General features: G+C 41.8%; 1 protein-coding gene across 1 annotated transcript; it reads left to right on the forward strand.

Annotated features, from left to right (window-relative positions):
- Positions 1–1,442: 1,442 nt before the first annotated feature.
- Positions 1,443–11,088, forward strand: LOC139764017 (glutamate receptor ionotropic, delta-2-like). Its single transcript, XM_071690485.1, has 12 exons — positions 1,443–1,539; positions 3,965–4,201; positions 4,438–4,623; positions 4,926–5,125; positions 5,297–5,419; positions 6,051–6,216; positions 6,377–6,618; positions 7,079–7,263; positions 8,451–8,681; positions 9,612–9,790; positions 9,963–10,131; positions 10,306–11,088. Exons 2-12 carry the CDS (start codon positions 3,966–3,968, stop codon positions 10,429–10,431), a joined length of 2,043 nt encoding a protein of 680 aa, XP_071546586.1. The 5' UTR covers positions 1,443–1,539; position 3,965; the 3' UTR covers positions 10,432–11,088.
- The last annotated feature ends 3,216 nt before the right edge of the window (positions 11,089–14,304 follow it).

Raw genomic sequence — 14,304 nt, forward strand, 5'->3', positions numbered from 1 at the left:
GCCGAGTGAAGAAAACGCAGCTGTTGCCATCAAACCTCACTCGAAAAACATGTTCACTGATTTAAAGCAATATACAAAGACCTGACATATAAGGGATGTTAACTAGGGGCCTTTAAAGATTCCTTCATACAGGGGATTTCAACGCACACCAAATCAACTTTATCGATATCGAAACCCAGAAAACGTCAGCCAGTTTGGGAATTACTGCGCCACTACCCTCGACTTTACAGCAGACATAACCATTCATCTGGCTAATTACAGCATTAAAAACTAGACTACAGTTCTACAACACAGCAATCCAAAAAAAAAAAAAAAAGAGTGATCCCGGCAGCATCTTCCTTGCTAGTCTACAAGAAAAAGCCTGACCTTTTACATCAGTGGCATAAACAAGACTTGTAATACACTCAATAGGAAATTAGATACAAAATGCACAACATGGCTCCGAATGGTGACTTAAACTACAGCAACATGCACGTCCCTCGGCCGCTGGGACTCAGATGCCAGACGCGAGATATTCCCCTAGAACGAGATTACAGGAAGAGCGTCCGACACTCAACCACTCGCAATTGTCGGGCGGGAGTGTACCAACCAAATCAATTGTGCGGACTTGAACGAAGTCGGATGTAGGTGTTTTGAATGATGAGTGTGTCGGACTCGCTCACATTCCTGCTCATGTTTGACTTTCTCTTCATTTTTGTCTTTGTCATTTCTCATCCTTTATGTTCCTCTCTACACAGTTGGCTTGCTCTTTAAGTTTTAATGGTGACGTCGCTCCCTCCATGTTCTACTTGGAAGAGCGGACAAAATTGTCCCGTAATAGTCCGTTCATGTGTTATTTAGTCCGGTTTGAGGATATGTAGACTGTTGAATCAAATCATGTAGATTGTTGAATCAAATCCTCTAATGATTATCAATGGATTCAGTTGAATCTCTCAGGATTCATTCCTCACTTATTGCAGATATGCGTGTGATATTATGATCAGAAATAGAATTGTACAAAAATGATCATTTGCTGATTTGAATAATTCTATTTTATAAAAATCTGTGTTACTAAAGTCCAGGGCGTATTTTCTTTAAGCAGCTTTACCTACACTTATCAATAAAATGAACTTTCCCGATTTTTGACATTCATACAGAGGATGTCTATGTGAATTTCCGACCGCCATTGATGAAATTCTGCAAAAAATTGTATTCATCAAACACAAATTACAAATTCCTTATTGTCACAAAGGAAGCAGGGCATATGCATGTTTCTTTGGGTACTACATTAATGATAATTCTGTACTTATTTAGCTCCTCGCTACGTGCGTAGTGAGAATATTCAAATCGATCGCTTCCCCACTTGCAGTCACCCGTTGCCCCTCCTCTCTTGCACTCGTTCTCCAAAAGGTGTCATTATCATGGCAACTGTCGGTGACAGTTGCCAGTGACGCGTCTATGAACGTTCAAGGAAGTAGTGCAGTAGAGTCGCCGACAAGGACCAGTCCAGTGCACTCCCCGACGCCGGAGGTAGAAGACGTCGCCGTGGCCAAGGTAAAGGTGGGTAACTAAAAGGCATGTGTGGCTTGTGTGTTAAACGGACTACTTTGGCATATGTGGTTCGTGGATGGTCAATGTCCAGCTGATACGCAGAGAGGGGGCATGGAGCAATCAGCCCAAAGATATGGATAACTTGCGCAGCATGGTTGAAATTAGATGGATATGAACGAAGGGAAGCACATGCAGTTTAGGTAATTCTCTTGAACATAGATTTAAGTCTCATAAGGCTCAACATGTATACGCAAACGTACATTAAACAATAGCAACGCTTAAAGGAACGTAACGATGACTTTTTTTTTTCATCTCTGTGATCCGAGGGGCCCATAGAGACGATCGGAAATACTCTGAGGTTGATAGATGAAACAAGACTCCAGAGTCAACCTACAACTCTAGTTTGGATATACGAGTCAAGATCTAACATGAATGTTTAAATCTTGCAAAAGGGGTGGGAATGAACTGCGTATTTGTATGGACAGGATAGGAAACATAAACGGTCTCTACTGGGGACAGACGAAATGAGCGACTTCAATTAAGGATAGACGGTTGAGCGTCCTTTGCAAAGGATAGACAACTGACCGATGAGTATCAAGGATAGACGGTAGATCTCTGCCAATGGTAGACAAAGTATGAACGTATGATCGTTGGACATGAATTGCCGTACAGTACCAAGAATTGAACGGCGGGTTCTGGCCTGCTACTTTGTGTCACGGACGAGCGCACTGAGGCCGAGGATTCCCCTAGGGAGGGGAAATGTGCCCAGGTGAGATCTATCCGGATCTGTGGAGTGGCATAGAATATTACAAACTGTAGCTAAACTGCTCGGACATCGACCCTAAGCTAGAGGACCAAGCGATCGTTTGACTAAGTCAGGCTGGGATCCAGAGGTGAATTACATTAGTGGTGAGGCAGATTAATTTGTGGCTTTGAGTGTTGGAGTGTGACAAAGTAGTGCTGGTGTTAAGGGGTAATGTGTGGACAAGTTTATGGACGAAGGCAATTGCGCTAAAAGTGTGTGAACTATTAAGCTAACTGGCATAGCAAAGTTTGGCCAAAGTGACTTAAGTGTGTTATAATTCAAAGTTAAGAAAGTTATCAGACATTGCGTTAATGATGAACACCCTGGATGTGAACAATCTGTAAACTTTTGGGAATCTTGTATTTAATGTGAATAAGGTTTCATTTAGTGTTGAAAGGAAATAGATATGTGTGTTTATTGTTTTGCATTCAACAGTGACTATACTTGTAAAAATTTCTTTTGTGAATAACTAAACAGATTTTTGTTGTGTTTCAGTGACCTATGGAGGAATTCACTTGTACTTTAAATTTTCTGTTACATACATTATGGCAGCACGTTTGAACAAGAAAATGGTTTTGCATAAAGCCATGGGAATCATAGTTTTCTTTCTAAGTATAAAGTTTATTTAAAACCAGAAACCATTACTGAAAGTCCACATCTGATAAATGATGAAAGTCAGTTTCTCACGTAATGGACATTCTTTGTAGAGTAGAAATCACACGATCCCAACACATTCACAAACCAAATATTGCGATATTTTGTTTACGCTGTACAAGCGGAGGTTAAGACGCGTGATGTGTGTACACGCAAGCTATCAGTGTTCGCTCAGCGTATATACACAGTTTTCCTGTCATTATCGTGTAAACGTGTGTGGACCATTAATTCTAGGTGTTTGAACGGGTAAGGTGCAAACACTCGTCTGGCTTCGTCCAAGAAATGTGGTGCCACTTATGTTGAAGAATGTCAACAATTTTGTGCGCTTTGTGATTGATCGCTGCTACCAATGTTTATATATGAGGTCATAAAAAACAGCACCAACGAAGGTTAAGGTAGGGTAGTGATTATTAGAAAGCGTATATAGTACACAAGCATATACACGGTAAGGCATTTTCTACATCTATATCATTATTGGGTCGTTAGGCCTGTCGACTGTCATGGTTATTAAGGCTACGCTTCGATCAGTAACAGGCTATGGTGACCTCCTTTGGAGTGATGAGTTCCCCATGATAATTTTTGCTGTTATTCTTGTTGTTGGCGATGACAGAACTTCGCCAAAGGTAACTTTTCATCTGCGGCGTAACCCACATGTAGGCGGACTCCGGTAACACCAACGAACACATGATTTCTTCAAGATGTGTATATAGCAGTGGTTCTCAGTTATCTTGGTTAGCGTACCACAATGTGTGTATCACCATACATTTTAAATCTTATTTTTGTGTCAAGAGCATTATGAGTGAAAGATCTTTTCCCCACATTTACCAGCATGAAACTGTATTAATATTTAACTGCACCTATGACAGAAATTTCAAAGCCTAACCACGTATCTATCTTGACTTTTCTCATGCACCACTAGTGGTAATCGTCACACTGGGTAGGAACCACCGGATTAAAAGATGAATATATCTGTAGGATGATGAGATGGATACTAATCTCCCTGCTGGAGCTCCTGCTGTTAGGGGTTGGTGTGGAGGTCCTGACGGAGAAGGCGAGTAAGAAAGTGGTGGTGGTGGGCGGCCTTGAAGAAGAGGTGCGTTGGCAGGTGGGCGTTATGGTGGGTCAGGTGGTGAAGCAGCACCTGGCCGGGTGTCACCTGGTGCTAGCCACCGCCAACACCCAACATTCACCTGTCCTCTACCAGGTCCTCAGGTGAGTTCTTGAGAGAGCAGAGTCGCGCCCCTAGATGGCCGGCGTAGGTTGTCAAGGAATTACGTTCCTCAGGATGCTTGACTTCATACAGAATGCATTTCAAAGTCGTCCATGAAACGGGAGCTTTTATGCCACTTCATGCTGAATGATTCAAAACGTGAAACTGACTCATCCAGACATACGCAGCTTCTACTCAGCCACTTCTCCTACGAGGATAAGGATGTCTTATTTTATAGGTATCTGGCAGCGGAAGTTCAGACGGGGTTGGTGGTGGAGATGGGATCGTTGTTGCCCCAGGGCGCGTCAGCCGCCCAGGACGTACTACATGACCACTTCCTCAAGCGCCTGTGGGGGGATGGCTCGTCCACCTGCCACGCCCTCATCCTCGACTACACCAGTGGGGACGCTCACTCCACCGTCAGGTAGGTTACAAACATTCTCATAACCAGACTACGTCCTAAATGATTGATTTGAAATGTGTAATTTTCTAGGATTCTACATTATCATACTTTCACTACTACTGCCAGCGAAATCATAACAAAAGTAATCGATAGTGATAAAAAGAAATGTCTTTGAAAGCAAAATGATGAATTTAGACTATGAGGATGTACAAAATGATAAATTTAGACTACGTGGATGTATAAAACGATAAATTTAGACTATATGGATGTATTAAATGATAATCTAGAATATATGGATGTATATGAACATCGCTCGATCTCAGGTTCTTGGAGTTGTGTGGGCTATGGCTGCGACCAGACACCCGCGTTATGTTTGTGAGCAACGCGCCCGAAGCAGAGACGGTACTCCTCCAGCATTCCCTCCGTAATACCCTTCACGCCCTCTACCTTCTCCTCAAAAACAAGAGATTCCATGACCTCGAACACAACACTGGTCTTAAGAGGGGAAACTCCAAGAATAATGGTAATATCTGTACACAACAGAGTGTATTGCGAGTTGACAATTATTGAACGTTATCATACTGAGTAAATATCTTTTAGTAAAATTCAGGCGTGTAGATTTTTCTTTAACATTGTTTTAAATCATAGTCTGTAGCGAGGAAGTTAGCAAGTCAATTTTCACGTATCGAATTAGGGAGAGTTAATGTGGAGGTGTACCGGCGATGTATGTACTGCAGCGGTGGGGAGGCGGGCGTCCAGCTGCTGCATCGCTGGGACCTACGCTTTGGCTTGCCTACTGACCTCCCGCTTTTTCGAGGTAGGACGAGACAGCACTCGCATGTTTTCCGATTTCATTTTTCATCTTATGTAGGATTCCATTATCGGATTTCTATTACATAATTTTGTATATTTTCTCTAGACATTAACTCGTGTAATATTTGTCTTTTTAATTCTGCAAAAACAGATTTCGAAGTAATCAAAGAAGCATTCGTGAATAGATATGTAATTTGTTTGCCTTAGAAAAAAAATATATGTTGGTTCCGGAGAATTATGAATACCATCATCTCTGCGAATTTAAACTGAGCTGTGAAATTAGTCCGCGTTACTGTAATACTAAATTATTTTCGTATTCTAGAGATCTTGATAAAAAAAAAAAAGAATGTAAACTAGAAACATCCTATTAAAAAAGTGTTCACATTATTACCCATTTAGGACATGAGTAGCGCGTGGTTTGATGGAAATCAACATGAAATCATTGATGAATTATCACAGTTTGTATACATTATGAAGACTGAGTTATGGATAGTCAGAGGCGAAGGGATGTAGGTCGATCGGACAAAGCAATTATTTCCCCGTGAGATTTTTTACACCTCACACCTTACCATTGAGTGTTTTTTAAGTCAGATACCACATCTTTTATCAGTTCTCATATTCTCTCTCGAAACCAGAGGAACCTGAAAACTTCATGGGACACAAGTTCCAGTCAGTAGACAAGACTTACTTCCCTTACTTCACTTTCGAGAGATCCAGCGATACGCTGGGGACTGTTGTGTATCCACAGGACTCGCTCAACACCCGCATGATCAACGCCATAGCGTCTCACTTCAACTTCACGTACGTTAACGTCCTTTCCTCCTCGATGTACAGTACCTCCACTTCACGCACGAAATCACCATTCACACCATATTTACCCGTATTTGCGAGAATTAACGCATAAAAAATCCATTCTATCTGTATTTCTATTGTAAGACTTTGTAAATCATTTCCCCATCAGGTATGAAGTTCGAGAACCTCTGGACGGCAAATGGGGACTGCCTGGAAAAGGAAAGAACTGGACGGGAATTATAGGTACTCTCCAGCACCAGCAGGCAGACTTTACACTTGATATCACACTGACACCCCAGAGAGCGGAGGTGGTGGAGTTCTCCAGAGTCTACATCGACGAATCAATCGTCATCTTGTCGTCAAAGCCCCGACCTCTGCCAGAGTACCTTTCACTCATTAGGCCACTTGCAGGTACTGTGTACATCCTCAGTGACGTCCTTCGTAAAACTCGGGAAACACTGTTTCTCTGAAAGTTAACGTAGAAGTAACATAATCGATGTCTTTACAGTGATTTAGAATTAAGAGGCATAGCGTAGTATTCAGATAGGTCCTTCTTGTACAATAGGCATGGGAAGATTTCCTGAAATATATTCTTGTATACGGAGCGTTGAAGGAAGAGACGAGGCCACCACAGGAGTGTCAGTATGACGACTGAGTCATGGGAAATACGACTGGATATCGTAAGGGTCGATCCAACTCCCTGTTGTCGTCGTAATCTGCGTAGACACGTTTAAAGGGAAGATTATTCATTAAGATGCAGTTGAAATATAACCTAAGAATCGTAATAAAATTAGATTATTAATCAAAAAGCAAATATTAGTATTACGTATGTTTATACTAATCTAATTTCTAACATCCATCGATATGTCAGGAGAACTGTGGCTGATCCTGCTAGTCAGCGTTGGAGTGTGGGGGGTGATGCTGTGGCTACTGCAGAAGGCGTGGTCTTGGGCGTCAGGTGGGCGCGGCTTCAACCTTAGCTCCTCCCTCTTCTACAGCTTGGGTATCATGCTTGAGGACCCACCCAACAACCCACCGAGAAACATAACTGCTCAGGTATGTGGCGAGCTTGAGACTCTTATAGTTAGCCTGGGTAAATGTTCACCCAGACTATACAAAGCGAAGGATGCGCGTCAGAAATTCACAGAGATACATAACTCCGAACGTATACGTGCTGGTTGGTTGATGAACAATTAGTTATGTAACACATAAGGTAATCGTTGACGATGCTCACAGTGGCTGTGATGGGGCTCTTCCTGTAACGGTCTGTGAGCTCGGATGGGCTCAGTGTGTCGAACTACAACGCAGGGATGAGGGATCTCACGGAGTGGCGAGTGAGGTGGCGAGGATTGAGCAGCAGCCTATTTCCGAAGAGTCGGGTACAGTTCTTCAGGCGGTGTTGATCGCCGCCTTGATGTATGAAATAATAGGTGCTTAGGATGCCTTGTACTTACTTTTCTGCACTTTTCCGAGTTGCCTCTGCTGGCCGTAGGTGAACTTAGGGAGAGTGAAAGTTGTGTAGATGTTCCTGATGTTAGGGGCAAGAGGTGCGAGTGTCTAGGTTGAAGAAAACTGTAGAGGCGATAGATGGATGAATTCATGATGGTACCGACATTCCTTCCAGCTTAGTTTTTCTTCCAAAAAGTACTTGAAAACTGAAAAGCTTAGAGAGGACTGGGGCCGAACGACACACTAAGGGTGCGACATGCATGGCTACGGACTTAATTGGGATAACGGTGATATGGACGGCAGCTGTCCACTTCTGGAAGCTGTCTAATATGGTGTTCTGGAGGGTGATATATATGGTAGCACTGCTGTCAACGCCAGTTCCGATGGTAGAGTCGTATACATATTACCAACGAACAAGTGTGTCCAAGAAGAACGGGGAAGCCCAAGGCTTTGTACCCACTGGAACACCAAAGGTGAGGAGCTGGAAGGTGGATATGGCCCCTCAGAACCGTAGTACAGCCTGACGACGCTCACTGAGGAAGTTCGTAAAGCAATAGAATGAAATTTCTCCACAGCCTATGATGAATGCTTTCTTGACTTATTGGTGACTGGATGGTAAGGTTTAGTGAAGCCAACGCAGGTGAGAGCTTGGGATGCCTTGTGTTTCTCTAGGTGAACGGGAGATAAAGGTATGCAGGTGCTGGTGGGAGGCTGGCTACCTGGTCTCCTCAGGTACTGCACGTGTGGGTAAGAGAAGGGTGGTCATCACTACAGGTAGTGCACTGTATACGCAGGTGTTGGTGGGATGGTGGTTGGTGTTCTGTCTGGTGGTCACCACTGCCTACCGCTCGTCCCTCATCTCCCACCTGGTGGTACAAGGCAAGTCCCCGGTCATCAATAGTATGGAGGACCTGGTGGCTCGACAGGGCTGGAATTGGGGAACACCACGGATGACGGGCGCCCTCCTCTTGGTCCTAAGTACCAGCCCTTACCCTGCAGTCCAGAAGGTCTATAAGGGTATGCAGGTTAGTCGAAGAGTTTCAGTCTTATACATCAACAAACATTTCGACCGATAAGTTTTAATATGCGACAACGTCCTCAGTTTTGTCTCTTATTGATATAATTCTATCCATAGAACTCTCTTGATATTCGTATAATCTATCGCATTTATCTTCCCTGATGTTTTATGTTGCTACTGGTAACAGATATTTATACTTTAGAGTTCACACCCCAGTGTAGCAGATTCCTTCCAAACTTCTTCAGTTGTTCATGAGAACATATCATGTCAAACATCTGAAAGATCTTTCTCATTCTGTATTAATACTCTTATGAAATCCATGCTTCAGCTTCTAAACTTTTCAGCAATGTGTAGTTTCAGTGCACGCCCCTATCATTGATCAGGAGCCTCTGAAATCTTTTTATCACTAGGGTATTTTTGCTTAATGAAAAGTGCTGGAAATATTGTTGGTGCGTTTTGCATTTCATAATATACGTCCACAGTGAGGAAAGCAGAATGACTGGGAGCCGATTTTTCTTTTCCAGTGGTGATGAAATCCATCATTGGTGTCCCAAGCGTAATTGTTCTCGCTAATATATCTTGTCACATATTCCTTCTGAAATATGTGTGCATAATATTCACAGTGTGGAGTGACAGAGAATGATTTGGTGAAGGTAACGGCCGGCTTTAGCAATTCAAAAGAGCTTATTCACTGCAATGCTTCGGGGAGATCACACAAACGAGTCAGATATACGCATTAAGGAAGCTTTCCACATTACACACACACACACACACACACACACACACACACATATATATATATATATATATATATATATATATATATATATATATGTATATAAACAGCACAAGGCCTTGGACGTGGGAAGAGATAAAACATCTTTCAAATTCATCCGATGTAATCAACTCGTTCAGTTTTTGCATTTTACTCCACCAGGCGAATAGTATCGACGAGGGGCTACAGCTGGTGCTGGAAGGTGGCTACGCCTTCATCTACAGCAAATATTTTCTCAAAACACTCATCGCCACGCGCTACACTGATGACTTCGGCTACACCCCACTACATATCAGCGCCACGGAGTATCCTCTCTTCGCCGGCAATGGATGGGCCTTCAGGTAGGCCTTGATACGAAGTACTCGCTCCTGTGAGGATGAGTGAGGGAGGTGATCATATCATGAGTGAAACACATAACGCAGAACGACATGAATAGCCCACACATAATAATCAAAGAGACCTATCGGAACAATAAATGTCGAATTTCCATTACGTGTTTCATCATTTCGTCAGGAGGGGCACGCCCTTCCGTCGTCGACTGGACCGGGCAATACAACGCCTGCTGGAAGCCGGACTCGTCACCTTCTGGATGGACGATGTTATCACCACCCACGTGAGGAACACCTGGCATATCAAACAGAAGGACACCAATGGTAGCAATGCGAACGTCCTCACCTATCAGGTAGGAACCCCTGGCGGTGGATGGTCTCTTTTTAGACGCTTCTCTCTCTCTCTCTCTCTCTCTCTCTCTCTCTCTCTCTCTCTCTCTCTCTCTCTCTCTCTCTCTCTCTCTCTCTCTATTGGGGGGGGGGGGGGAGAATATCTAAACTAATGAATTTTGCTCCGACCTTTGCAGAAGGATGACGATGAGGTGGTGTTGGGGCTTCACCACCTGCAAGTCACCTTCTTCCTCCTGTTCGTTGGATGTAGCGTCGCCCTAATCACCTTCGTCATGGAGCAACTCGTCCACACTTACTTCTAACCTCTGACTGATACCCTGAAGGAATGGTCTGGAGAGGCGACTTCGTACGCTTAAGAACGCTTCAAGAAATTATTCCAGAAATAGGAAGAGATGGAACCAAATAAAATTTTGCTACAGAGGTGAACGATATAGAGAAGTTGAATAAGAAAACAATGTGAAACAAGGGAATGATGATTGGCTGATATTAAAGAAAAAAAAATATATACAGGTCTTGCTTAGTACATACGATTCACTGTTCATTCGAATTTTCTCATATGTAAGTTGTCTTTATCAGCTTGTGCGTTAACATAACGTAACGTAACGTTATTCATGCCGTGCCAATCATCACTGCCAATGAATACGAGAAAATGTACCGTGAGTGAGGGAAGACATTAATGATAATCAACTCTGTCAGGGTACTCGCATTCGGTTTGTTTGATATTCACATAACACCATTATAATCCTTACTGACTTGTATACACACGTAACACCATCACATTAATTTATGAATTCACATAAAGGCATGACATACTGACTATTGTATTCACATAACACCATATCTATGATGCTATAGTAGTTGATAAGGATATTAATCTATCTTATTTAGTAAATGAAAATTGTGTATGAAAACGCGAGATGATTCTTTCCATTCTTTTGGTATTTTATCATTAATATATATATATATATATATATATATATATATATATATATATATATATATATATATATATATATATATACTCAATAAACACGAAGATACTGTGTGATTTCCTTATTTCCTTTTATTTGAAATCATATACACAAAGAGTCCCGTGTGGTCTGGGTGGCGCCTATTCAACATAAGTGCGAAGGTGAAATTTTGTAGGATATTAGGATAGAATTTATGGTGATAGTGAGACGGAAATGGGGGTCGAGCAGTATGTGAAACAATAACCCCAAAATCGACTAGGCATAACCATTCGTCTACTGGAATGTACAAACAACTGAGATGTAATGGATACACAAGGTCAAAATATGTAATCAGCAGAAGCAACCTCTAATCAGTCGACATATGATAGCTAAATAATGATAATGATAATAACTATAATGATGATAAAGACAGGAATACAGAAATGATTTAATCATGGTACTCACCACCAAAGCGTTCGACTCGACTTGGTTGTATGAGCTGATCATCTATATAAATTTCCAGGAAATTGTACTATCAGTCAGGTACTGCACACAATATTTCCAAAGGCTAAATTGCACTGAAGCCATTTATTGTATCTTAAACGTTTTGATTTTTTCACCAATCACTTTAATCACAATACGATTCAGTGTAGCCACCCACCATTATTTGATCAGTCACTAGATTTACTGATATTATCCCCATATTCTTCACTAGAGACTATCTATCGCAAAAGAAAATCATTTGATTAATCATTTAATTGTTCATCATTGTTGCAAAAGATATCAACAGTGTTGTTCGTCGATCTCTAAATGTTGCAAATTATCACAGAAATCTGAAGAATTCTGTTTACTTCTGTAATACACTTTTCTTCCACTGTTTCAGTTCATGAATCGTTACACCCACACAGTCTGGTAGACGAGTGGGACGTCGTGAGTTCACAGCCGTAAGTGACGGTAGTGTAGCTGGGGAAAGCTGTCGTTCCAGGGCACAGATCACAGCCTAGCACCTACAACACACACAACAATATTCACAATCACTATTCCACAAAAGTATGTCACTTATCCAGAGATACGTATGCACATTTGTGTTTCTGTAACACGAAGGGCATCTAAATATTTGTTTCTAGTGCGTTACTTGCAGCGATATTTTTTTCCTTTTCTTTGATGACCACGTATAGAAATCTGCTTATCGCTTATTCATTACACTTAATTAAACACACTTCCCAGTTGAAACGCTTCACAGATACCCAAGTGACTTACAGATTCACACGAGTTTTGAATGCACTTTATGGAGAAAATGTATGTACATATCACACACAGACTGGATGGTTGATTAGTTTTTATCAACTTAGGGAATTTACGGCCGTCAACGTTAAATCTTATCCACAATCCGAAAAAATCTTTCCAACACTTTCTTCAAGATAAGTTCTAGGACCACCCAAAACACTCACTAATATATATATATATATATATATATATATATATATATATATATATATATATATATATATATATATGCTATCTGCTGGCTGTGTGAGCCTGATGGGAAATGACCTGTGTAGACCCCGTTGCTCACCAACGTGAGACGATGGGTATTCGAGTACATAGTATTCGAATAGTCATTTCCCCATGGGGGCGATAATAGCCTAGCAGTAACGCCCCCGCCTGTTGCACAGGGGTCCCGGGTTCGATCCTGGCTGTTGGAGGTTTGTATGATATATATATATATATATATATATATATATATATATATATAGCCAGTTACACTCAAGGTGTAGTACTGTTCTGCAAAGACCTACCTCATCTGAGGTCTGGGGGTGACTGAGCCTACAGATCGTTGTCATAGGATCACTTGCACGGGGTCTGGTAACAACGGGTCAGGACCAGTGATTTAGAAGAGGATTCGGTAGTTCGGCTCTGATGTGTTGTGTTATTTAGATTTCAGTCTGACTAATGGAATTTGATTTACATATACAAATATATAGGTGCTCCACGGACGTAACACGAAAAAGCAAATGGTTAGGACAACTGTTCATATTTATGTACATAATCTCGGTAAGTGCATGAAAGCATTGTAAAGAGGGCATGGCCAATTACACACGAAATGATACTAGGCAAACAAAAATGTGTGTGTGTGTGTGTGTGTGTGTGTGTGTGTGTGTGTGATCACACTGAAGAGGAAAGATATACATATGTATATGTACAAGGTTAAGAGGTGGGGCGACACGAGTGTAAAACTTTGTGTCCATAACTCGCAAATAGTAGTCACACACACACACACACACACGATACGAAACATTACACAGCGCGAACAAATAATCTTTACAAGATATGATCATGAAATTGAAAGAGGAATGTAGCAAGTATTAAAAACAGGTGGCATCAACAAAATCCGTCAAGAAAAACAGTGGAATAATCTAACGTTCTAATGAGCAACAGCTACAACGAGGCTTGGCATGAGTGATCGAAGCCAGTGCTTCTCAACCAGGACGTGGCAGAATCTAGATAGGCTTGAGTGAGGAGAGTTGCCACGGCATTACGGGGTGCACCCATCTTTCTTTTCTAAATCTTCGACACACCAATAGAACTTTGTGGCAGATCCAGATCGAGTGTTTGTGTGTGGTTAGTACGATCAACAACTACTACAGGAGCCTTCTTCATCAAAGGTTGTGGCAGTCCCTCTCTTTGGTATAAGTCCAAGGCTGACGGGTCTCATAATATGCGTACGGTCGGGGACCCAGATCATGCTGTTGCTTGTGTTGTCATATGTGGATGGTTAAATGAAAATTCATCCTCCAGATGTTGTAGTCTTAGTAATACAAACGCCATACTCCAGCATGAGGACAAATAACTCCCTCATGCAAACCCTACAATTTTCTCATTTTCCCCTTATTCACCAGAGATTTCAGCGTACCTTTGTATAACTGCGTAACTCTTACACTTGCTTTTACCCCCTTTCCCTTTGTCCAGGGAAAGAATGAAGTGACTATTTATATTGCAAAAAGAGGTGGAGACCACCTCATTTTTTTTCTTTTTTACCTAAATCTGCTTTCAGGTACGTAGGTAGGATGGTTGTGTGTTAGAAAATGCATGTATATCCACGTATGAAAATGATTCAGAAGAAAACACAGACGCTAATGTGATTATACTCGGGTTTTTGTAAAGTGCATCAGGCTGGGGGAATGTTCTGTCATGTGTGTACACACAAAAGGAGATAGTGTGTGT

The sequence above is a fragment of the Panulirus ornatus genome, chromosome 48 (genome assembly GCF_036320965.1).
Source record: "Panulirus ornatus isolate Po-2019 chromosome 48, ASM3632096v1, whole genome shotgun sequence".
Taxonomy (NCBI): Eukaryota; Metazoa; Arthropoda; class Malacostraca; order Decapoda; family Palinuridae; genus Panulirus; species Panulirus ornatus.

Excerpts from the sequence above, each read along its gene's own strand:
- LOC139764017 (XM_071690485.1), top strand. The coding sequence starts at position 3,966 with ATGATGAGATGGATACTAATCTCCCTGCTGGAGCTCCTGCTGTTAGGG. Across the intron at positions 5,420-6,050 it reads TGACCTCCCGCTTTTTCGAG|AGGAACCTGAAAACTTCATG; the intron begins GTAGGACGAGAC and ends TCTCGAAACCAG. Across the intron at positions 6,619-7,078 it reads ACTCATTAGGCCACTTGCAG|GAGAACTGTGGCTGATCCTG; the intron begins GTACTGTGTACA and ends TCGATATGTCAG.